Raw genomic sequence first — 26,125 nt, 5'->3', positions numbered from 1 at the left:
AAGGTTGTGTCCAAAATCAGAACCTTTCGCCTGCCACAATAACATACATAGAGGCTATGCAGTGCTTGGCACACAGCGGTCACCTAACAAATTTTAAAATGTACAGGATGAACACATGAGAAGCCACTATTAAGAGGATACATGTTTTCATCACAAGACCACAGTGCTAGACCAAAAATCTTAGAGAATTAAAATACACACCCTGGGGATTTTTTTTTTTTTAACCTTTATTCATTCAGAATGCATTTCTGGGCCACTCCACAACCAAGAGAAAACCCTAAACTTTTAAGTGGTGTTAACGGACTAAATAATATAATAGTATTGCTCCTATATGTACAAGCAAGAAGTCAATTTTTATTCCTTTCATAAAACCTCTTTGTAAACATGTACCTTTTCTTCCCATCAAAAATGCATTAACAAGATCATGCTTATAGTTAGTCAGCACAAGAAAAAAACGACAATTTATACTGAATTGTTTAAGCCTTGCAGTAGAGTGCTCACACCTCCGAGCTGTATCTGTTAACCTTTTCAATAGCATCCATTATGTGACATTGTCACCAGTTACAGTAAAAGAACTTCACTAATTTTTAAAAGCTAGAATTACCCAAAAAGTTCTGCATTGTAAATAATACCAGGAATATTGCATTGAAGCCTAGGGTGGCAAAATTACTTAAATCTTTTCTATATTTTTTGTGTAATATAGGTAGGAAAATGAATACTATATAAGAGAATGAAATATATCAAGTTCTTATATTTTTACCTAAGAGGCTATTTTTTAAGTAATGTTGATTAATATTTAAATGATTAAAAAATAAATCAATGTTAAGTATTAACTGCACAAAATCTAAAAAAAAGACCACATTACATCATACTACATTATATAGATAGATTTAAAGCAGCTAGCTAGAAGCCTTTTTAAAAATTTAAAGTTTCTGACATCATTTTCCACCATTCCATCAATTCTTCCTTCTCCTCTTCTTTCCTTTCAGAAAATGACTCCAGTTCAAAATCAACCTAAAAGAGAAAATCAAGAGCATATTACTATCAAACTGCATATGTTCTTTTAATTGAAATTTAAAAATAAGGGCAGTTTCAGTACACACTCAATCCAGCCACCTGAATTAAAGCAAATCCTGAAATAAAAATCTCTTGTGATAAATAAAAGATATTTTCAGGGGGAAAAAATTCAAAAGCCTTATGTTTGAAATGTCCTTTGATTTAATGGCTTTGAAGACAGATATAATTCACAAAATTCCTGCCCCAGTCTCTTCTCCTCATAAAAAGATATAACTGATCGGGCGCGGTGACTCATGTCTGTAATCCCAGCACTTTGGGAGGTCCCAGCAGGCAGATCACAAGGTCAGGAGTTCAAAGCCAGCCTGACCAACATGGTGAAACCCCGTCTCTGCTAAAAATACAGAAATTAGCTGAGCGTGGTGGCACAAGCCTGTAATCCCAGCTACTCAGGAGGCTGAGGAAGGAGAATCTCTTGAACCCGGGAGGCAGAGGTTGCAGTGAGCCAAGATCGTGCCACTGCACTCCAGCCTGGGCGATGGAGCGAGACTCTGTCTCAAAAAAAGAAAAGAAAAAAAATTAACTTATAGTTAATTTTTTGCCTTTGGCTATTGAGTGAGCACCTCCTGTCAGCCTTGAATCTTCTTCTAATGTGGGAGGGAATGTAGAAGAGTACAGTTCAGCATGCTGGTATCCCAAACTACAAGGTTCTGCTTTCCAGAATCTCGAATCTGTTAAACAAACTGACAAAAGCAAGTATGTGTCCAAGCCACTCTCTTTGTGAATAGGAATCTTCATCAGGTCTATGGAGAAGCCACACACTCTGCGTAAAAGGCTGTTCAAAGTAGGCAGCCCCCAACCCCAATCCTCTCAGGCCCCATCCCAGATGGAACTACGAGTTTCTTGATTTGGCCACTGAAATGTCTGATTATTTTGGATCGTGATTCCATTCACTATATCCTTGCACTAACACATGCCAGAAAGACAAAGGATCAAAATAGTTGAACCTTTACAACTTGTTCCCGGGGCCATTTCTTCCGGGTTTCAGTTACCCAAATATACCTCTTGATTTTAATACATATACAGCCCAGTGTAGACATGCACACAATCAAAGCCATGTACCAGTTAACAACTCAAGATACTTTGTTTGCAAAAACCAAGAATTTATACTCCAAGTTTTGGGTGCATAAACAAAAATATAATAAATTCTTTTCAAGTAAGCCTTGTAGACTTTCAAGAAATCCTACAGATATTCCCACGGGCCCAGGCATATAATACAAAGGTAGTAGTAAAATTCTTCTCTAAGAGAAATTTTGGTCTTATCACCATCACCTTCCTAACAAACAAACAAGATCTACTTAAATAAGATATGGTTTTTGATAGTACTTAGCACAGACAGCCTTGCACATAGAATACGCTAAATAAATGTTTGGTTAGCACCTAGAATTTTCTTTTACGTATCATTTTTTTTCAGATACTTATTGAGAAAGGCATGTGCTAGGTGCTAAAGATAAAAAGGCAAATGAAATATAATCCCATTTAGATGGAAATCAAGGTTAGCAAATAAAAATTTAATTTTTTAAAGTTTTATTTCATTTTCTTGTAAATCTCTTCAAAAACTGAGAAATGGTAATAGAGCTTCATATTAACTTTGCTAAGCCTCAGTTTTCTCATCTGTTAAGTGGAGATAACAATGCTACCTACCTCATAGGGCTAGTATGAAGATTAAATATAAGTCACTTAAGTATGCCTGACAATGGTAAATGTTTAATTATTATTATAGCGCTTGGCTATTATTATGATTACTTACCCCAACAGCAGGGCTGTAAGGAACTGCCACTTTCTTTGTTATTGCCAGATAGCCTGGAGCTGAGGCTGTAAGTTTATAGTTTCCAGGTATAAGCAATCTCCAGTAATCACCATCCTTTGCTGTAGGAAAGCAGAATATCAGATCACAAAGCGCATGACATATGCAGAATTACAAAATGCATAATTATGCCATCTAAGGAATACCCAGTCTAGCTCAGTTCAACTTTTTTGATTCTCGATTTTTGAAGTAAATATATAGGGAATTTAATGAAATTTTATTGAATAGGGCGTGAAACTTTCTTTACAGGCTTGATTTCTTACAGCTACTTTACAGATATCAATGTTAAATTGTCTAATAAACCTCGTACGATCATAGACCTTCTAATCACATCACGAGCAACACAGGGAAAAAGACAGATGAAGTCCCCAAGCAGTGGCGTCAGAACATACAACCATCATGTTTTGACTCTTGCCAGGTGACGACCTGACAGTCAGAGAATCTTCACAGAGTGTGGGCCAAAGGTAGCCCCTGTAGGATCTCTGAGGCCCTAGTTAGAAATTTAGATTTCTAAAGACTTAGAATACATTGGGCACCCTAGTCCATTCAATCTCCCATTTGCCTAAATCAGTGATTTTCAAACTTGGGAGCAAACCTGGGAAACTCAGTAAAATGCAAAATCTGATTCCAGCTCCCGGGTTCTGCATTCCTGACCAGCCCCAGGGCAATGCTAAGGTTGCGAGCAGAGGCCACACTTTGAAGAGCAAGGTTTTCGTAGACACTTCACACCTTCTTACCTTCTTCTTTTTCCTAACACCCTACACATCCCGTTCATCCTCCCAGTTGATACTTTACATCTTATTTCATTGCAAAAATAGGTACAGTCAAAAAAATTAAGCCCCCATCACCATATCATCATATCTACCTCTAAATCCACATCTCCTTGCAGCTATTGCCTCCATTGTCTTCTTTGCTTTATAGCAAAATTTCTGGGAAGGTTTGTTCATGTCTCAATCTCAGAATGATTCTTCTCTTATTCTCCATTGGACCCAGTCCAATCAGGATCCCACCACTCACTCCATTGAACAGATTTTGATAAGATCCTCTGAACTGCTAAATCCAAGGATTCATTCACAAGGTTCATCTTAATTGATGCCTTTTCACTCCCTCCTTCTTGAAGCACTTTAAGGCCTCCAGGACAACACACTGCATTTTCTTTCTACCTTCAGTTCTATTGCTGGTTCCTTCTTATTATCACCTTGCCATTGAAAAGCTGGAGTGTTCTAGAGCCCCTCCTCCGGTTTAATTTCTTTCCACCTCTTTATTCCCTGGTTAGATTTTCCTAAACAGTTCACATCATGGAATGCAGAGAAAATAAAATATTTGTATGACACATTAGGGCTAACAGGTTTCTTGTGGCAGGGATACTAATGCTGGGTTTCACCCTCCCAGCTAAGGGCTAAGGGGCTACATGGGGTAACATCTTGGCACAGATTCTGGCATACTGGCTGGCATCTAGTGGGCTGTTGACAAATGAAGAATGAATGGAGTTTTAGAGGACAAATGTTAAAGATTTTTTTTTTTTAATCCAAGCTATAAATGTGAAGGTTAAGAAAGAGCTGATGATACAGAGTGGTTTGGGACATAAGTTAAAGGTTAATTGTCACAAGGTCTAAAAAAAATTGTAAAGAGTTTATAACTAAAAAGAAAAAGCTGTCATTATTGAAAATATCCCAACAAATGACAATTAAAATGACCTGGATCAATGTTTATTAATGGGAGTAGGTAGATTTGCCAGAAAAATCATCATTTTCCTCAAACTGGGAAAATGGAAATTGAGCTCAAAACCTAGAAGTCACTAACATTGCACCTCAATCCTATAAATTCTTGTTTAACCTTGAATCCCTGCGGATTTATTTTATGGATTAAATGAAAAACTGTGTGAAAATTTTTAGACACACAACCCGCAGCAATTTTCTTCCTTCCTCCTCTTTGCGCTCCCTCCTTCGGTCTCCCCATTAGCAGCTCGTTAGCACTTCTCAACACAGACCAGAAAGTCACTGGTATTTTAACTCTGGCAGCTCCTTTTCCTTTGCCTGAAGAACCGCGAAGAATCGGCAGCCTGTGGCACCAGCTCCCAGCTCTGGGGCGAGACAGCTGAGGAAAGGGCGCCACCTGCTGCACCCGGATTTGTAACGCAGCAGCCGCCCTGGGCTCCACTCCGCCTGACCTGAGCCCACAAATGAAACTTCACCAGATCAAAGCTCAGAAATGCTGCAGAGATACGAGCTATTTGTTTTGCTCAGAAGAGCATAAGACTTATAATTATGATAATTAGTAATTATGCTGTTGTAAATAACGTAGAGCCTCCAGATTGTGGCAAAAACCCACCGGATGTAACATCGTGGTCTATTCCTTCCACGGAGATGGTGGCATTGGCAATTGGGTTACCTTGAAGATCTCGGACAAACCCTTTGACTCCTCGGTGTATCTGTGAAGGTCAAAAACAACCAAAAGTTAATATGACCTATAAATTATAGAAATGGCCTTAAATATGTTTCATATCAAGCATCTCCTTATTTTCCAGCAAATACCGTAGATCCCCATTGTTTAAGAATCAAGACACGCACAAAAGGCCACTGAATTTTTTGTGCATTTTATTCTGCTTTTCCATAAATAGAGAAATGAAAATTAATATCTTATTTGTGTCCAAAAAAAAAAAAGACTTTAGTACCTTCCAAATCATAAAAAACTGTCATATTAAGGGAGGAGACAACCCTCATATTGTCTTATGCCCAATTTCTGCCTCCAAAGAAAGAAGAAGTAAAAATTCAAAGGCAGAAATGAAATCCACAGGAAGACAGCCCGGCATCACACCCTGGGCCTGATAAAGATCAACCCCTGACCTAATTGGTTGTGTTATCTATACATTACGGACACCGTATGGAAAAGCACTGTGAAAATCCCTGTCCTGTTCTGTTCTGTTCTAATTACCGGTGCATGCAGCCCCCAGTCACATACCCCTGCTTGCTTACTTGATCGTGACCCTCTCACGTGGACTCCCTTAGAGTTGGGAGCTCTTAAGAGGGACAGGAATTGCTTACTCGGGGAGCTTGGTTTTTGAGACGTGAGTCTTGCCAATGCTCCCGGTCAAATAAAGCCCTTCCTTCTTTAACTCCATGTCTGAGGGGTTTGTCTGCAGCTCATCCTGCTACAATATGTGTAAAGTTCTAGTCTTAGCGTATTTCATAACTTACTCTCTTTTAATTTTGGTCATCTATGTATCTGTTATATGGCTACTGTCAATTAACAAGGATATCATAATAAAAGCCATTTAATATTAGCTCATTCTAGATTAAAAGATATATACTGTGACTGCTTTTGCATTAAATCTATTAACATTATTTTGGCTGAAAATAGAGTAGGGAACCTTATAACAGAAAATAGGATGTTGAATTAGGAAGAAGATGGGAGAGCTGCCACTGAGAATAATCCCCCTAAATTAAGTTGTAGTCATCAACTGGCTATTATTTAATACACTGCAAACTACAAAAACTGCTTTTCTCTTTATTTTGGAAAGACAATTCATCGAAGTCAATATGTGTTTGAAGTGACAGAGTCGCTTCAGGTCTTTAAGAAAGTACTGCATCTAAAGTATCAAATGGTAATTCACTAAACTTGATTACTTAACAAAATATGCACCAACCTCCCAAATGCTCAGGTTGTGCCTCACCCAATTGGGCTATAGAAAATAAATTGTCTTTCGTTACTTATGATATTTGACTATTTCCCTACAGCAGAGAGATAAGTCTCCTGTAACCCTCTGTCATCAAAGAATAAATTCAGCAGTGGTACACTGTTTTATCAAAAAGATGTCCCGTGTTACCAGCAATATTTTTTGTGTGTGCCATTTTTCTTTAAAAAAGAAACCTCTCACACCCTATAAAAATAACGTGTAATTTTTTTAATGTTGCAAATAGGAAAAGGCTATCCCTGTTGTCAGTAATAATGATCATTTTATTGGCAACCAGTATAGTAAAGAGAGTAAATATATTTTTTAAAAGTTTAAGATTTATTCAATTCTAACTTTTCTCCATAACTTATTTATGAATCAGACAACCAAAATTGAGAAGAGTTTGAAATTTAGCCACTGAAAAACATGAAACATGAAAACTTAACTTTCTGAATTAACAGATGAAAAATCAGAAAAAGTGTAGAGAAGAAGAAATGGGCTATATGTAGAGACCCAAACTCTAAATTTCTTAAAATGATGCCCCATTCAATAAAACTTAGAAAGATGCTAGCTGATAAAAGAGGATTTACCCAAGTACTTTATTCCCCTTGAGGCACTACAATCCTAAAACTATCAATATTATAAGCCTTAAAGAAAGTTTCTAATTTCCACATCATTGTAAAGTAAGTAAATTAATCACTACAAGAACAGATTATTTGCCTGTATTAGGCACAAATCTATTCGGTTAATATTCATGGCTTTATTTTTTTCTGCCTCTGCAATCCAAGACTTATATCTCAGTATGCAGTTTAACAAATAGTTAAAGAAGTAAATGTCTGTCTGTGATATGTCAACTTTTCTGTTTGAAAAATTCCAGTGTAGTAATAAATCTCAGTAGAAGTGTATGGACTGTGTCAACTCCCCATGAATTCAGACTGGAAAATTCAGATTGTATGGCTTTTGCAAAAGAAATCACGAAAGTCCAAATTTCACTCATGCCTGGAAGAAGCTGTTTGACTACACTTGTGCTGCCTGCGATGATCACTCCCCAGATTCCAGGACTTCTCAGTTTCAGCGAAGGCTGAAAAAGCATCCAGAAGATTCTCCATTGTTGCTAGGACTGTTTACACCCCCTAAACCCTCATGTACTCCGTGTCACACAGAGAGCTTGCTGCAACTGAGGATTCTTGGGTTCTTCCCTGCAGAGAGTGTGATTTAATGGTAGGAGAGGAAACGCATGTTTAATAAGAACTCTAGATGATTCTAACGCAGGTGCCCATGAACCATTCTTTAAGAAATTCTTCGAGAATTTTGAGAACTAGACTGTTCCAAAGCTACTGAGTGGAAGGGAGCTCTTCTCCTTAGCAAACTCTTTAGTGTAATTAGCTTTACAATTCTAGTCCCTGCAAACATCTCTTTAAAACTCTGCAAGGGATTTCCTCTCCAACAGTTACAGAAATAGATCTCCTAATCACCTACTTTCTATGAGTTGTAAACTAGTCCAAGCTTAGATTTTAGGCCCAGGTGTTCAATTACTAATCACCACCATTGTCAAGACAACAATTACAACACAGAACTTCTGGCAGCCCTCACTGATTTTTCATCAGCCTTTGTTTTCCTAAACTGGAGTGTTCTATGATGCAAGCTAGATGAGCTGGTTATAAATACCACTCACTGCTTAGACACAGTTAGCATCATAATGACAACGCCATATCAAGGTAGATCACATGGATCTGTGGACAGAGCAAATTCTTATTCCGAGCAGCATAAAATAGGATTGTATAACTTTATCCTTCTTCTTTTTAGCTTATTTATATATAAATTGATATCGCTGTCAAATGAATTGGATGCATGCCCCCCTTCCACCATAAATATGACAAATCTCCTTTTTCAATATGGTAAGAAGACGTGTTTTATTTGTTTTGTATTATATTTTTTTCCTCAAGAACTAAGAGATGATTTAAACAGCAGCTAAGGATGTTTCTAAATTGTTGATCAGAGTGATGATCTTATGGGCATCAACTTTAGTAAGTCTTATAGCACAGCTCCAAGAAGCCTTTTCCAAACTCCCGTGATTGGGTTAGGTCCCCTTCTGTGAACTGCCATTGCTCCTTGTAGCTAAGCTTTTTTTGTTTTTCAGCCAGCTCTCCTCCTCTCTTGTGATGAGGTATTCTTCTTTCTGACAGCACTCGTGTGAAGCCTTCCTGAGGATGGTCACTATCCCCAGTGCCTCACTGAATGCCTGGGATGTGAAACTAGTCAATACATTTTTGTTGAAAAAATACGTATGTAAAATTAAAAGCACTGTATTAAGGAGTATAAATACAAATATTATTAAAAATTTAAATATTATTAAATATTTATTAAAATTAAAAGCACTGTATTTGATATCTAAATGGAGAACACCCCAGTCAGTCCCATCTTACTTCCTCTATCCAAAAACATGCTTTTCAGTTAACTTTGCTCTTAGAAGATCCATCCAAATACAGCTCTCCTCAAAGGAGACGTTTTGTAGGGGTTCCCACCACAGTTGTTCTAGAGTCATCGTGGACTACTTATCCTTAGTTTTTGTGTTGGAAAATACCTTTTTAAGCTAACATGCAGCAGGAATCCATTGATTCAAAAAGAATCCTGTGGAATGTGTTCTTTAATCACCGTCTGACATCAGTGGATGTATTCCATGATACTATGACAATATATGGATATTTGACATGTGTAAAAGAATTCCTATGCTGATTTTGCTTCTTTTTTTTTTTTTTTTTTTTTGTAGAGCAGCCTTTATTCAAAGGAGGCCGTAGCAAGATATAGAGACCACTGCAACAGGGCCTTGCAATGGTGGAGAAAGAAACTGGATTCAACTCCTGGTTTTACTTTAAAAAAAAGTGTTGATTTTATATATATATATATATATATATATGTTTATATGTACATATATAGATATAAATACTTAAATGTTTATTTCACAGCATTTGTTTGTGTCAAATTAGTTTAACAGATTGGTCTGGACTATTTGTTGGCACAGGAAACTAACATCACTCTACTTGACTTTAGGTGTAAATGGCCACATTTAGAATAAAATTTGAAGACTGGCAAAGCGCTGCAGGAATGAACAGAGTCTTTAGGTCTTCCCACCGCCACTGCCCCTGGTGCCAGTGTCTACATACTATGCAGGGGGTGGGATTGGCAGGGGACTGGCCTGAGTAGGTGAAGGATTTTATTCTGGCAGATGGTGAGATCCCCCAAAATTCTATATGGATCCCATTGGAATGGCTACATAAATGGCTCTCTGGTAAAGATCCAGGCTTCTGTTCTGAAAGTCAGCATAGCATGGTGATTCTGGAAATAGCCTGGATTTGAATTCTTGCTAAGCAACTTCAGGTGAGCTGTCTAGTCTCTCTGTGTCTCTGATTCCTCATCTTTAATTTAGTGATGATTATAATGATGATGATGATGATGATGATGATGATAACTTCCCTCGTAAGGTTGTTGTGGGGATTAAATGCACTAGTTATTACATAAAAGGCATTTAGTATAATGCCTTGGAAATAGTAAATGACCAATAAACATAACTCATTATTATTATTATTACCTGTGATACAGTTGAGTCTAGGGTGAGAAAGATGATGCCTCTACAGCTCAAAACTTAAGGAGACACTCACTCTCAAGTGCTAATCCTGTACTTGCATGTCCCTAAGATTAAAATCCTCCTTAAATTTTCCATTCTAGGTGCCTCACTTGCCTTACTTTTGTTCTGACTCTGCCTGGGATGCCTCATGGTGATCAGGGTGGAGTCCTAGGATTGCCCTTGCTTAGAATAATACAAACAAAAACAAGATTCTACATCTTTTCTCTATACTCTCCAGTTTAGTCAGTTCTTGGTGAATAGTCATGAGCCACAAAACCTACGACAAATAAAAGCCTAACTGAAACACTGCTGACACCTGCCTTCCAAATACGGTGTCCTCATTCTGCACCAGATGGACTCCACTGGACTCCTCTTACAAGACCATTGTATGCCAGGTTTGAATGCTTCTAAGCCTTGCATTTTATGCTGGAGACTGTGTTTACCTGCTCAAGGTAGCTAATGAGGGAGTTTTTGTTATCCTCCCAGTAGGTCTTCAGAGTCTCTTCAGGTGGGAACTTCTCACAGCTAAGCTCCACGGTGATCTCAAAACAGTTGCTGCTAAGGTAATTGAAGTCTTGCATCCCTGCCAAAATGCCAAATGGAAAGTCAAAATATGCACAAGGAGCCTAAAACTCTACACAGGCTAGTCTTCTGAATCAAGAACCAAGTAAAAGGTACACAAACCAGGGCATTTGAGGAGCCTGTGGGAAACCTTAACAGGAATCATCTGCTGTAAGGGATTGAACAACAGAGGTGGGGGCTTGTTAGACCTTAAAAGCACAAACTCTCAGGTTCCTAAGCAAAAGCACTTGCTGCTTCAGAGTGCTAATGCGGACATCACCCACCCTCCACACTGCGGGAGTGGGCTTTGGAGAAGACAACAGGGTAAAAGACTTCATCCCTACTGATCTGTTAAAGAAATGCACATCCCTCTAAGTCTACCTTCCTACTGGAGAAGAACTTGGAGCTTCATGTGACATGATCTGTCATACTATATTGTTCCTTAAGCCCAATCAGTATCATAGTGTATTTCTGAGGGATTGGGAGTCTTGGCAATATACTATTGTCAATCAAGAAAAATGATGAGACAAGTCTCAATCGTTTTAGGGGATTTCTTTGCCAAAGTTAAGGATGCGCCCCAGAGACAGGTCTATGCCTTTCTCCGAAGATGATTTTGAGGACCCCAAATTTAAAGGGGAGAGGGTGGGATATTGATAAGCGCAGTTTTCACATAAACAAAAGGGGGCAGAGGAAAAATGTGGGGAATGTGCATTTTACATAAGATAACACAGACAAAATGGGGTAGGGGAGCAATCAGATATGCATTTGTGTCTGGCGGGCTGGGGTGACTGCACCTGTAAAGATAAGCTATCAATTTACATGGCCAAGGTGAAGTTTTAACGGCTCACCAGGAATTTCCTTGTGGGCAAAATATGAGGGAGGCATGTATCCTTTCATCTTGTAGTTATCTTATTTAGGAACCAAAATGGGGTGGCAGGTTTGTGTGACCCAGTTCCCAGCTTGACTTTTCCCTTTAGCTAAATGAGGTTGAGGTCCCAGAATTTAATTTCCTTTCACACTATATATTAATTCAACAATCCCTGAGTATCTACTACATACAAGATATAATGATAACAATACTTCAAATAGCACCAAAGAGAATAGTCTGCATCCAGAGCAATTTTAATTTAAATCTGATTCAAATTAGTAGTGGATGCTGTTAGTGTCCACCAGATTGCTTTTATGGAGCCAGGGCATCCAGACTCAAACCGCTACAGGTGTTGGCTGTTAGATCTCACAGCTATCCCCCAGCCCTTTTCCAGAGAATTGCTGGTGGGAGCCAGAATCTCCACTTGGCTTGGGAGTTACATCCTCCTATCTCTCCCCCCAATTCCTTCTGGCACCCCACAACCAATGGCTGACCAATATAGAGCCACCAAAGGCTCATCCTTTTCCCTCAAGGGAAGAAAAACCTGCCCCTAATTTATGCTCCAGGCTTCTTCCAATGGCTCAGGCCAAGGCTGGACTTTGCCTGAGACCACACCCCTGTTTAGCTCTATCCCCTTCCTTGCTCTGCTTCCCTCTCTTCCCTACAGGGTGTTTCCTAAAAAGTGCTCCCTTGATAAATTACAAGCATCCAAATCCCTGTCCAGGCTCTGCTTCTAGAAAACCTGACCTAAGACATGAATGTTATTCACTATATACAGAACTGAAGACTAACGGAGCTTCCTTTGACTGTTTAGCTAAATGAGACATAATCGTTAACTAATATTATTATTATCGTTAATAATGTTATTATCAGTATTCTACTGATATAGATTACTTTATATTTTGTTGACAATACACTATTTGTTCAAAAAGGAATTCCAAGGAATCATTAAAGTTTTTGTAAAAACTAAAGTATAAAATTACTTCCCATCTGATGTACTAGACATGCTCTAAATCCTAAATTTGACATAGATCATATTTCTGAAGCTATTGGGGGAAAGAGTACTAAGTCTGATCTGGATAAAATGCAAAATATAAATAAAAACAGAATTAACATGTATCAGAAAGAAAAAAATCAGAAAGAATATTTTTCTCAGCATGTAATTCAACAAAATTAAGCATATTAAACACACCAATACCCTACAATTAGCTAATGCTGCTTATTACCCTAACAAATTTTCTTCTTCCAGGTGGGCCATAGAAAATTTTTCTCAGGCAAAGAGAAAAGTAAAAAAATATGTAAATATCTTCACATTTCAATCTTCATCCTTGAGTGTTAGTGAAAATAAGAGCTCTGTAAAGTCCGCCTTGGGACAAGGAAGCCAAGAGAGCTGCCTTGGCTACCTAGGAAGGGGCTTCCCCCAGCTACTGTCCCACATGGCAACTGCTTCCTTTTCAAACTAAACAGCGAAAAGCTACCTGATCTCATAGGGATTATTAGAGTAGTGAACATAAACTAAATATTCCATGTCAAATACTCCCCATTATCCCATCATTTAATAAAAGAGTACTGTGCACCAGGTTATGCTAAAAGCCAAAGCAAGCCCTCTAAAATGTGTATTTACCTACAGTGAACGAGCATGACTGGCATATACTAAGGATGCCATCTCATTCCCTAAGGCTTGAACTTGAAAAGTAGCGTAATTAACAATATTCAATTTATTATTTTCCCAATGAATGTCTTCAGTTCATTTCCTGTATCTCTTCAATTAGCATCACAATTTTTAAAATTCACAAAAACAAAATTATACATAGTAATCATTCATGCAAAAAGTTGACTTTAATGGAAGAACTATAGATTCAGTCTACTTTTTAATGATGGAGGACGGTAGAAGATTCCCTAAATCTAAATCACTCTCTAAACCTAAACAGTCATTGTAAATAAGCTACAATCACATAGACAGCACAACAGAAACTCACCTCCAGGTACACTGTACCAAGCACCACCGTTGGTGGTTCCATCTACAAAGCTGCTGTCATCATCATTCTTGCGACATGGTGGCCGATTGGGGTTAGACATGGCTGGGTTGAAAGAAGAGTATGCCCGGGCCAAGCTTTGGAAAATGGCGTCATCTGGGGAGGAGCTGTATTCATGAGCACTACCTAGAAAACAAATCCACAAGATTAAAGAAACAGACACAGACCAAGCAGCACCGCATGTTTTCTAAAGAGCGATTCAGTGTTGAGTAATTGTATTTTTGATGTATTTTTTAGCTACATAACTATGGGAAGGAGGTAAAAGTTTAAATACTGATTACACTTAGTTTTTAAGTTACAAAACTTCCATTCCTAATACTACAAAGTAGAAATTGGGTAGAATGTACATTCTACTTATGAGTTGAAAGCTTTGCAAGGAAAGGTAATAAAGTCATAGGAAACTAGGCCTGGGAGAATAGGAGGAAGATTTTTATTGTTAAAATTATTAATTTAAAAAACGTACCTATACTAATCTCATACCCACTATGAATCATTCTCATATATACCATTCAATATCTGGTCTTAGATTTTTTTAATCTCCTATATGTATTATAGAAATAAATAACACATTTTGATACACTGTATTCTTATTAATGCATTATAAATTATGCAGGCCTACAAGTTTCCCAATTATCAACAAACCACAAAATCTTCAAATTTATTTAACAATGTTATTTCCCCAAAGATGTTCTTCAACACTCAGTTTCCAGTATCTAAAATTATCATCCCAACAACCCCATTAAAAATTGGGCAAAGGACAAGAACAGACTTTTTTCAAAAGAAGACATACAAACAGTCAAAATAATTGAAAAAAATGCTCAACATCATTAATCATCAGAGAAATGCAAATTAAAACCACAATATCATAATACATGACTCAAAATGGCTATTATTAAAAAGTCAAAAAACAACAGATGTTGACATGGATTCCCACCAGTGTTGGTGGAATTGTAAATTAATGTAACTTCTATGGGAAACAATACAGAGATTTCTCAAAGAACTAAAAATAGAACTACCATTCAATGTAATAATCCCACTACTGAGCATGTATCCAAAGGAAAAGAAATTATTATATAAAGAAGACATGTGCACTCATATGTTTATGGCAGCACTATTCACAAAAGCAGAGTCATGGATTCTGATTCCAACCTAATTGTTCATCAGTGGTTGATTGGATAAACTATGCAATACTAAGCAGCCATAAAAAAGAATGATATCATGTATTTTGCAACGACATGGATGGAGCTACGAGCCATTATCCAAAGTGAAATAATTCAGAAATCAAATACCATATACTCTCACTTATAAGTGGAAGCTAAACAATGCCTGTTCATTGACATAAAAGGTGGAAATAATACGCCCTGGGGGCTCCAAAAGTGGGGAGGATGGGAGGAGGTGAGGGGTGAAAAATCACCTATTGGTTTCACTCTTTCGGTGATGGGTACACTAGAAACCCAAACTTCACCGTTATGTAATATATCCATGTAGCAAACCTACACAAGTACCCTGAATCTAAAATTTTAAAAAATAAAATAAAATAATCATCTTGTTTTTACAAAGAGCTAACTCTTCAAAGGCCCCTGAAAATAGATCCAAAGCAGGAAATTCCCTGGAGCAACAAAAATCAAGTTGAAAATATCTATCTGGCCAAAGGTTGCTTTGTCTGAAGCTTAACTAAAACGAGTTAGAGAAAGCCAAAGCACCACTCCCCGTCCCTGACACCACCAGAAATAGTTCCAAAAGGAAAAGTGTGTGAACACAGTAAGACACATGTAGAGATCCACTGGGGACCTGATCAAGCACCAAGAGGCTGCCCCCATGTTCAAGCCATCTTCTACATGAATCTACACAACTTCCGTAATCTCTCCACTTTATCAGTGTCCAGGAGTGACCCAAGTTTATGACGTATATTTTCTCCCTTTCTGTTGTCTAGGTACTCTGTCAAGATCACGCTCCTCTTCACCTAAACTATTGAAAAAGTGAGTCCTTTTCTGCCAAATAGATATGCCACCACCACATGAAATGATTAGGAGAGCTTCCTGTTAAACATAGTTCTTTCTTCAGGCAAAAATCACTTAACGTCCACTTCTTTAAAAAAAAAAATTACAGAAATCATCCTGTAAACCCTTGTACAGTATTATAAACTTTGAACCAATTAGAGAAGCAGAAAGAATACCTACCACTCCGTGTCTCATCATATGGATAATTGGCCACAAGGTCTCCTCCATGGAGATTGGCAGAGAGCACAAAAGGAATATCCATAATCCAATGAATGACAGCCTTGGTCTCAGGAGCAAGCTGTTCAGATGAGACATTAAAAGGATTATAAATTTAATAATCATTGATATGACCACTTGACAGAAATGACATAGGAAAGGTAAAGGAAAACACTGAAAGCTGGTCATATTTTAACTATTTTGCGGTTGTCCTCGCAGAAAACATAAAGCTTCCTACAAGAGCAGCATTCCTCATGTCTAACTTTCTCAGATTTATAATAAAAATATTTCAAAAGTGTTTAAATTTCTTTCAAAGTTTTATTTTTGTGGGCTGCCAGTTTTCTTCTCTTTGTAACTTGAAAACCAGCATGCAACTCACAAATTTTGGGACATCGCTGTCTGATCTATAGTGGTTCACACGTTGTTATTATGCATAGTTAAGGATAATACAAGGAGAAAAGAAAATAGTTGAACTGCAGAACAAGATCTGTCCTCTGTGGTGGTTCAAACATGTGGTAAAGTTTATTTCCAAATTTTGCTTATTATTTTCCCAACTTCCCTCAACTACTTCAAACATTTTTCCTATCAAAGAATATTAGGTTGAGTCTCCTTCAGAGTGGACTGTAAAATATGTTTACTTTGGAATGGTCATCTTAAATTTTTAAATAAAGGCAAGTTTCAAGAATTCATGTTAAGTCTTTAGAATGATTCACTGCCCCTCATATCTTGGAAGCAAAACAAAGGAAAAAAGAAATGTATACCAAAGAAATAATGTGGAGCCAAAAGCTTGATACTTTTATGCAATGAGTTTTTAATAGCAACTAGGAAGACTCTCAAACCCCGAGTGCTTCTCTAATGAAAAGAAAAGATTTTACTGGCGACGTGATCCATGCTGTTCTTTGGGACAGAAAATCTAATGACATCAGTAGGGTTTGATGGTTATAAGATCTCATATTTGTATAGCTGTGCTCAGTTTATGAATAGCTCTCACATGAACTATTTTACTGCACTTCAACATTTGCATTGGATATGCAAAGATATTCATACCCATTTCACAAGGAGGAATCTGAGAGCTGGGCGTGTTAAATAGCATATCTAAGTTCACACAGCTAAGAGTTCACATCCAGTCAGTGAAACCATAAGGCTCATGCTGTTTTTAGTGTATCAGCTTTAGTCTATTAAAATTATCCTATTTTCACATAAGCTACTCTTAACTGCGTAAAAGTGTGATTTAGAGTAGGAGGTTGTTTTTATTATTTTTCATTTGGTTGGTAGATCTTATTTTTGCTTAAAAAAAATCATTGTAGAAAATGTAGAGGAGACAAACAAGAACAAAGAAGAAAATTTAAATTACCCATCATTTTACCACCTAAAGATACCCACTACTAACATTTGTATAGATCTCTTTTTCATTCTTTTCCCAATGTATTTATATAATTTTTAAATGTGATCATTTATATACCATTTTATATACTGCTTTTTTTTGCTTGACAACAGATAATGAACACCTTTTCATGTTATTAAATACCCTTCTAAAATGATATTTTAATGGCTGAGTGGTAGCCAATGTCTGGATATAACATTTTTAAATACCAATAAAATGATAGCTAATACTTATTAAACACTTTCTGTGTCAGGCATGGAATTCTCCCATTCACTCTATGAAACAGGGACTACATTTTCCCCCATCTGAGAGATTAATAAACTGAGATGTAGAGAAGTTAGGGAACAGCATGAGGCCACTCAGCTGGGAGTGTCAGAGGCTGGACTCGAGCCCAGCCAGGCCAGCTCCACAGCCACTACACTAGTACTAGTAATCTCCAAGTGGTGATACTCGGTCATTTATATTTTAAAAATTAAAAATACTGTGGACACCTTTGTAGCTACTATTTGTGCAAATCTGTACTTTCCTTAGAGAAATCTCTAGAAACTGAATGACTTGGCCACAAGTTAAGCACATTTTTAGCTAAAAATGTTTAAATTAAAATTTGTATTAGCTAAAACTGTCTACATTTAAAAATGTATTCCAAACTGCATTCTTGTAAGGTACAGGAATATAACCAGCAACAGTATCATAAACTTTCCATTTCTAATTTTTTTAAACCAATGGAATTATTATGTGTTTTAAAGTGTGTCACTTTGATTAATGACAAATGGAATTTTTTGTTTGCATTATTTTAATTAACCAATAAAACTAGAACAGTTTTTTATGTTTAGTGATTATTTCTATTTATTCTTCCGTGACATATTTGTACGGTTTAACTAATTTTTCTATTGAAATGCATAGCTTTTCTTAGTGACTTGCAACAGTTGTTTAGAAAAAAAATTAGCTCTCTGTTACACACTATAAATATTTTCCAAGTGTGTCATGTGCCTTTCAAATTTTGTAATTAAAATACAGAACATTAAGATATTTATGTTAAGCACATAATGGCAAACCTATTGATCTTTTCTTTATGGTCTCTTTGCTTTTCCATTTCATTCATTCATTCAATAAATATTAAGTGTCCACTATGTACTAGTGTCTATACAAGAAATTTAGAAAGTTCTATCCCCCTCTAAACATTATATACCAAAGTTTTCTAGTTTCATACTTTTTAAACTTAAATTGTAGTGTCTAGAATTTATTTTGATCTATGCTGATATTTATGAGATGGATTTGTCTCAATTCCATTTATTCAACAATGCATTCTTTCCACAGGAATCTGAAATACACTCTTATTATATGTTGATTTAAGTCAACCTAAAAATAACTAATATGGGAGATGACATCAAAATATTCTATAATGCATATACGTTTTAAGCGAATTTATGTTTTTACACCCAATTGCTAAGATGACATTAATATTAAATGAGATGAGTTTAACACACTTTCTATAATATTCTGTTCAAAAGTTTTTCTTTTACTACTAAATTTATTTTCAGTCCTCTTCTTCTTTGTACACCTCTCATTCCCTCTATTTTCTTTAACCCAATGACAGATATTGACAGATATTCATATTTCAATAAGTTCAGAAGGGGCAAGGTGTGGTTTGGAGAATCATTGAGGACTTCAGGAAGGAGGTGGAACCTCACCAAGTCTAGGGACGAATAGAGAGAAATGAGTGGTAAAAATAAAGAAGTTGGGAGTACCCGTGGCCCATCTGTTGGGGGTAAGGAAAATACTCTTTGGGAGGGAGGGTTGGTTTTACTGGGAGTTAGGAGGCAAAGCCATGCCAAGGCAGACTGTATTCCTGTGTTTATTATCCACCTACAAGTGTTCAGAATGGCTTGCACAGTGTGCACCATATATTTATAGCTTGATACAGTCATAAAAAATAGTATTGAAAAATACATATCAAAATGTTAATGGTGCTCACTGAAGATTGTAGGGTAATGGATTCTTCTTTCTCCTTATTTGTATGTTTTAATTTTTGTAATAAAAATGAATTTTGCAATAGAAAACTTTTAAAAGAAACTGCTCTTGAAACAAATTGAAAGATACAGTCCTAAATACACAAAATTGTGTGAAGCTATCAGGTTTAGCCTATTACTAGTTCTTACATCATACACTATTGCTTATATGCATGTTACCAGTATGTTCAAAAGCAAGCAAGTAACTTCTACAATTTGATAAATTCAACTAAGTTTCCCTTTGACTATTAACAGAATCTTTTAGGCTGACTAAATCCTGAGACCCCTGTGTACTATAATTATATATTTAACTGACCCACAGAGAAGACTTCGGCAGTACCTTTAAAATTGAGCCTTTAATAGAAACTAGAAACAACTGTGGCCTTTCTTTAAACTTTCCATTTAAAGATTATAAATACAGCTCAAATATGATGCTCTATAATTAGATGTCTTTGGTTCTTAAATTATGATGAAGCGCTATTCAGTTTTCTTCTCTAGCTATTAAAGTCAGGGTAAACAATAAATGGCTGGGTATATTTCAATTGACTCTGCTTTCAGGCCAAGGCTCATGTACTGAGCCCAGATAACACTGGAGGTAACCAGGCTGAAGGGCTCAAGAGCAGATGACAAACGACTTAGAGAAAGAATTCTGGGAGAGCAAGAGAGAGCTTTTATTCAGAGAGGTTCAGAAGAACCAGGAGAGCATGGATCTCGAGCAAGTGGACGTGTCTCAGGTACCTCCAGCATCTAGAGGGCTTTGTAAGAATGAAGTTCCTTCGCACCACCCTATCCTGAAGCACACACACCCCAGGCCTGGATCAGCTCACATGGGAATATGAACTTCTTTTTTTTTTCTCACAACTATATAAAGGAGGAGGAATCTGCATTTGTAAGCGCTGATTCCCTGTTCCACCAAACAGAAGAATGTATCTTGACATTTAAGAACCTCTGTAAGGGATACAAATACAGATATTAGGCTGAGAAGGGGAAGAGGGTAGAGGAATGTATAATAACAATAATGAAATGCCTACTATATCTTTTGTACCATGCTGAATCAAAACACTGTCTCACACTTACAGACAAAAATGTAAAAAGGCGATGAACCAGACACAGGCAATATCACCCCATGATGATGAAGTAAGTTTACTAAAGATTCAGTGTAAACTGACCTTGCTTATGTTCCAAAAAGGGACTAGTCCTTAATTTTCATGTATTTCTCTTTAATTTACCTCTATGAAAAGAAGTCACATTGAGTTTGTTTTAAATAAAAGCTCTTATTAAAAGATAGTACCATGAGCATGCCTCTTTTAAATAAGTGTTGCCTAAGCCAGAAATACAAAAACATCTAATATAGAGATTATGCAAATATTCAGGTTCAGCTGGGGAAGGAGAAGGTAGTGCTGGCTAGAAGTAACGGTGCTTGCACAAAGTTGACAATCAAATATCCTGTCAACATGAGTTGATTTCACCATTTTTCTATGATAGTCTTCATTTCTCAGATTTAACAGAGACAGCACAGGCAAGTCAATGCAAGCAATGGAGAAAGCTTGTAGGCTAATATGGGGCCTCCGCTTCCAGAAGTTTTCCATTTCTGTCTCAGCCCCCATGGTTTATTACACAGGACTGCCCTCTTTCACCTGGGGTTACCCCAGTCTGCTGCCTTTCCGGCTCTCTCTCTCCCATGAAAGACAATTTTCAGGCTGAGACAGTGATGTGTATCCATGACTCAGAAGCAGGAAAAGCCTAAGTCACTCACTTATCAGGTTCTGCCAGGGTCCTCAGCCTTTAGTAGCCTTTGTCTCAGACTGTTGCAGTAGGTAGCTAGTCAGACATGAGCAGGGCAGGAGACGGCCCTCCCCCAACACCAGGAATGTCAGGCAAACATTAGGTAATGTGCAGGAGGTTGTTAAACTGCCTTTCTAAAATAATAATTGGTTGCAGCAGGCGCCAGGGAAAGGCAGTCTCCCAACAGATTAAAAAACCTGAAACTGGTGATCAGCAGCTTCCCAATAAGATCTCAGGAGCTGGGCAAATGGGCTCATGCATGTGCACTGAGAGGCAAAATGGCGGAGTTCAACTGGTATGCGACCTTCCTCTAGGAACACTGGACTGGTAAGGGACGAGCGCCTCAAGTGGGCATGTGCACAACTTCAGTAAACACACTGTCACACGCCCCTCCCAAGTGTTGCCAGGCCACTGCACATGCAGACAGCCCACCCAACGGAGGAATTAGGGGAAAAGGGACACAACCCCCCCAGAAGCATAAGCATACCAACCTATAAAGCCCCAAGTCAAAAAGTCAAACAGGGCACTTGATCTCTCAAGCTGCCCACTTGGCCCACTTCCAAGTGTACTTTACTTCCTTTTATTCCTGCTCTAAAGCTTTTTAATAAACTTTCACTCCTGCTCTAAAACCTGCCTCAGTCTCTCGCTCTGCCTTATGTTTCTCAGTTTAATTCTTTCTTCTGAGGAAGCAAGAATTGAGGTTGCTGCAAACCCGTATGGATTCATCACTGGTAACACACTTTGGTGCCACATGACTTGGATATGTTTCCCAGTGGTAAAAGACCTCTACACCTCACCTCCTTTGGCTGGAGGCGTTCAACCCCTGTATGCAGTTTCCTTCTCTCTTTTTGCCTCCTGCTTACTGACCAAGCCCTAGAACAATTCTTCTCAGCCACAGTGGCTCTGCTCTCCACAAGCTGATCACTCAGTTCACACTAATGGGTGGCTCGTAAGAGTGGAAGGAACTTGGAGTTCACACCAAGTAGAATTGAGACACTAATGGCCCTCCTGGACAGGAGGCTCACAAGAGTGGTAGAACTAAAGCCTACTGTGCAATGTTTGGGGTTTCCTCTGCTTTTTCAACTAAAGTTGGCTCTTTCCCCAAAACCACAACCTATTCTCCTTTTTTCTCCACCTATTCACCTCCTATTCACCTTTGTATTCTCAAATGGCCTTGTGCACCAGCTAGACCATCTGCCTCAGGGGCAAGTCTGCTTCTTGTTTGCTTTCATGTCACATGCCATGTAACTTCTTAAACACACAATCATTGTTATTTGTGTGCCCACGGCTCTCGCTGCATTTGTGCAGCAGCAAAGACATAGGCTCCCTTGCAGATATCCCCTGAGATTTATACTTGTTCTTATCCTACCAGCTCAGATGACCTCCAACTCGTCCCCTGTCTGGTGGCATATTGCCAGGATAGATACAAATTGGAATCCCAGTCCTTATGACTTACCATATACCTTTTGTTCCTGTTATGCTCCAGGGCTAAGTTTTCCAGTGGTTTTTGAAGCACTTTGTCTGCCTGCATAGGGCCTCACTGTAGCCCTTTAAGGATCTCACTTCCTTGCTTTTTTTGAGTTAGCGCCCCTTTGAAAGGAGGGAAAATTCTTCCTTTGCCATTTGTGAGTTCTTACCTCAAGCCCCAAGTCCTCCAGAGGTTCTTACTTTATGTCAAGAGAGCAAATAAACATTGCCGTTTCACTAGCATCTGAAGGCTTTCAGTGAGTTTTATCTCACTTCCTCCCATTGCCTCCATTTCTCTAATCATTTCCACGCCCTTCTTAACATGCATCAAGACTTTCAAGGTCATATTCGAAGGGAGGGAAATCCAGCCACCTTGTGGCAGTTAGCTGAAAAACAGGCTTCTTATCTACTTAAAGAACATGGGAAGGAAATCTGAAAAAAGGGATAATCATTTTGTTGCTACAAGAGTCACCATAAGATGATGGAGACTGTTTACTCCAGCATCTCTTCTGTTCTCAAGTGGGTAATTGTATGAGATGGAACCAAGGTAATGGGTACATAGTAAGACTGGTTCATTCCAGAACCCTAATGACAAATGGGAGATGCCTATTCAGGATAACAGGAAAGTAAGAGGGGATGCCTTTGTTTTCCTTTTTCCTATTTTTCTCCTCTGTTCCCTCTTTGCAGGTGGGCAACCATGTCTCTATACCACGGGATATGCCCCTCAGATGCATTCCCAAAACCTGGGAAATGTGTGACTCCCCCAAACCTTTAAATAAAACAAAACACCACACAACAAAACAAACACTATTTTTCCTTTGTAATACGGCTTGGCCTAAAAATGAACTGGGAGAAAATACAAAAGTCAGCCTTGGAACCCAGTGCCTTTGTGCAGGAAATCCTCAAATCAGCCTCCTCAGTATTTTATAACTGAGAGCTGAATAAGGAGGATAGAGATAAGGAGAAGGAAAAATGTAGAAACAAGAGGGATGCTCAACTATTGGCTGCTTTTTATAAGCTCTCCAACCCCCATCCAGGTTGCCCTAAAAACACTCCTTCAGGTAACTGCCATTGGTGTGGGAAGCCAGGCCACTGAAAGGCAAACTGCCCCAATGGGACAAATGAGAAGAAGTCAAGCATAGCTTGCCCCCTCTGTCACAAGCTTAGCTACTGGAAATTGGATGCCCTGAGGGCCAAAGGGTTCTGGGACAAGATCCCAACACCTAATGGCCTTGAGCTGAAGGGGTTCTCTGCTCTGGCTGGCTTCCAAGTCATCGACAAGACAAAGCCAAGAGTAACTCCTGGAGGAGTAAAATTATAAATTTCCCTTTGGGGTTTAAGAGCTGCCTACTCTATGCTAATCTCCTTAAGTGAGCAACTCTCCTCCAAATTCTGCCAGGTAATGGGGGCAAATGGCACCTCCTCCCTCCAAAAGAAAAGATTCACTCTCTTCTGGGCAAAAATATGCCTTCCAAGATGGGTGCCTGATTAATATTTACCCAACCTCTAAATTCATCTTTTCCTCTAATAACTCTATTTCTCCTAGAAAGCTACCTAAATCTTAAATAACTTCACCCTAGCCAGTCCTACCTCAAGGATAAAGAACTAGCCCACATTTATTCAGACAAGCCCCAGCAAAAATCTAACTGAGCAGTCTCTTGATGGGGGATAACTTCTACAATATGCAGATAACCTCCTTCTTCTCTGCTCCTCCTTCACAATCCTCACACAGCAACATGCAGTACAGACCTTAACTTCCTAACAGAAGGAAAATGACTTTAATCTAATTCAAAGGTTATAAAGAGAAAAAGGTATTTTTGGTAAGGAAGATTATAAATAACAGAAGTTTTATATGAGAAAGGATCTTGTACAGTAAATTCTTGTCCTAAAGTAAAATGACTGGTTGTTAAAAAGAGGGATGTTTAGGACAAATCTGAAAGTTCAAGCATGTCATAGATAGTCTGTGTGAGTTGTGAAAAGATTTGTGAAAGGGAATTTATTTTTAAAAAGTTATACAGTTTTAAAAGTTATTAGGCCTACTAAATGCTTCATAAACTGCTACTCTGACTCTTAACTGAACAACTTGCTGCCTTTAAAGCTACATAAGGCCTGGGGACATACAGAGTTAGCCATGTCCCCTAGATGCTGGAAAGGGTCAAACCTTTTCTGCATTTCTGTCTAGTGTCCTAAGCTCCAAACCTAGTACATAGTCAGAATCACTTACTTAGTAGGTTTTTCACAAAAAGTAAAAGTTGCTAAGAGTTAACAGTGTAGCATATTCTTGAGAATACTGGAAAAGTTTTACATGCAAGGCATGTAAGGAAAGTAGAATGTGGTTTTAGTAAAAGATTATAAGAAGGCATGGAAATGTGGATTGTTTTGGCCTAGTTTAGAGAGTTAAAGGATTTTTTTAAGTTAGATAGGATAAAACTGAAGGTTTGAGCAAGTTGTGGAAGGTTTGTGAAAGATTAATCTTGTAAAAAAAATCTGTGCATAATCACATTGGCTAAGTTAAAGGAATATTATTCCATTTTTCCATAAATTGAAAAGCACAAGAGTTTTAGTAAAGCATTGATCTACTCTTCATAAATGTGTTATTTATATGTGTTCCAAAATTATGCAAAACTCCTATAATTCTGATATAACTTAGAATATATTATCAGTAATAATTATAATTGTTATGCTACACAATTGTGTGCCACAGAGATAACAAATTTTCTTGGCATCTGTGTCTTTGACTATGGCTGCCCTAAGACTTTTTCTCATTCACAGACAATTGTTGTCTTGTTTTAATCCTCTTTAAAAGGTGGCCTTTATAATCAGCTATAGGACTCTGACAGGCACTCTTGAATGTAGGTTGCTGATAACTTTAAAGAATATAGAAAGAACTTTCAGGACTCTCATAGAGGGCTGAAGTGTTCATGAATATCAAGCAGAACAGGAGTTAACTGCATGAACTGAACTAATTAAGAAGACTAAAATAATCCTTTTGTGACTTTTTGCTTAAAACATTGCTGATCCTTTGTTTTTCAGTCAAGAAAACTTTCTTTTGAGCTATTTACAGCTTTTAAAAAATAAGTACTCCTGTAAACAAAATTTGGAGCCTATTTCTCTCCACCTGATTTCTCTAGAATTTGGAAACTATTTGTGAGTATTCTTAACTTTTGGCAATACAGTTATTTGCATAAATACAATAGTAATCTGTTTTCTTTTGCAAAAGGGCACAATTGGAGAAACTGGTTATTTTACCAAGGGTTTGACTGGAAAGGCATGCTCTACTTTAAGGAATCAAATTTGACTTATAGAGCCAATAAAAACCCCTTGGGAAAACTGGCCTCATACCTTGTCTACACAGTCCCTGTACAGTGTTCCTGATCCATGGGGAGTAAAGAATGTCACTTTCTGAAAGGCCTAGGAGCCCTAGGTTATCTGGGGACCTCAAGAGGAGAAGAATTTACCCAACTCATCCCGGCATTTGACGGCAGAAACCCATGGCTGGGCTCAAGGCATTTAAGAAGTCTTATCTGAGATTCCTTATGGAATGAAGTTTCAACAAAGCCAATTTTAAAAGGAGCTTATATGGCAAATAATTATTCTTGCTGTGCTTTATGCAAATAATC

General features: G+C 37.9%; 1 protein-coding gene across 1 annotated transcript in view; it reads right to left on the bottom strand.

Annotated features, from left to right (window-relative positions):
- Positions 1 to 203: 203 nt before the first annotated feature.
- Positions 204 to 26,125, bottom strand: part of CPE (carboxypeptidase E) — a 121,827-nt gene continuing 95,905 nt past the window's right edge. Inside the window, exons 4-9 of the mRNA XM_025384603.1 lie at positions 15,825 to 15,942; positions 13,588 to 13,770; positions 10,623 to 10,762; positions 5,213 to 5,312; positions 2,825 to 2,943; positions 204 to 1,014 (exon numbers count right to left, since the gene is read on the bottom strand). Coding sequence (XP_025240388.1) covers positions 916 to 1,014; positions 2,825 to 2,943; positions 5,213 to 5,312; positions 10,623 to 10,762; positions 13,588 to 13,770; positions 15,825 to 15,942 — 759 coding nt within the window. The 3' untranslated portion in view covers positions 204 to 915. The remainder of the gene's footprint in view (positions 1,015 to 2,824; positions 2,944 to 5,212; positions 5,313 to 10,622; positions 10,763 to 13,587; positions 13,771 to 15,824; positions 15,943 to 26,125) is intronic.

The sequence above is a fragment of the Theropithecus gelada genome, chromosome 5 (assembly GCF_003255815.1).
Source record: "Theropithecus gelada isolate Dixy chromosome 5, Tgel_1.0, whole genome shotgun sequence".
In the NCBI taxonomy this organism is placed as follows: domain Eukaryota; kingdom Metazoa; phylum Chordata; class Mammalia; order Primates; family Cercopithecidae; genus Theropithecus; species Theropithecus gelada.
This window is presented reverse-complemented; position numbering and strand designations above follow the sequence as displayed.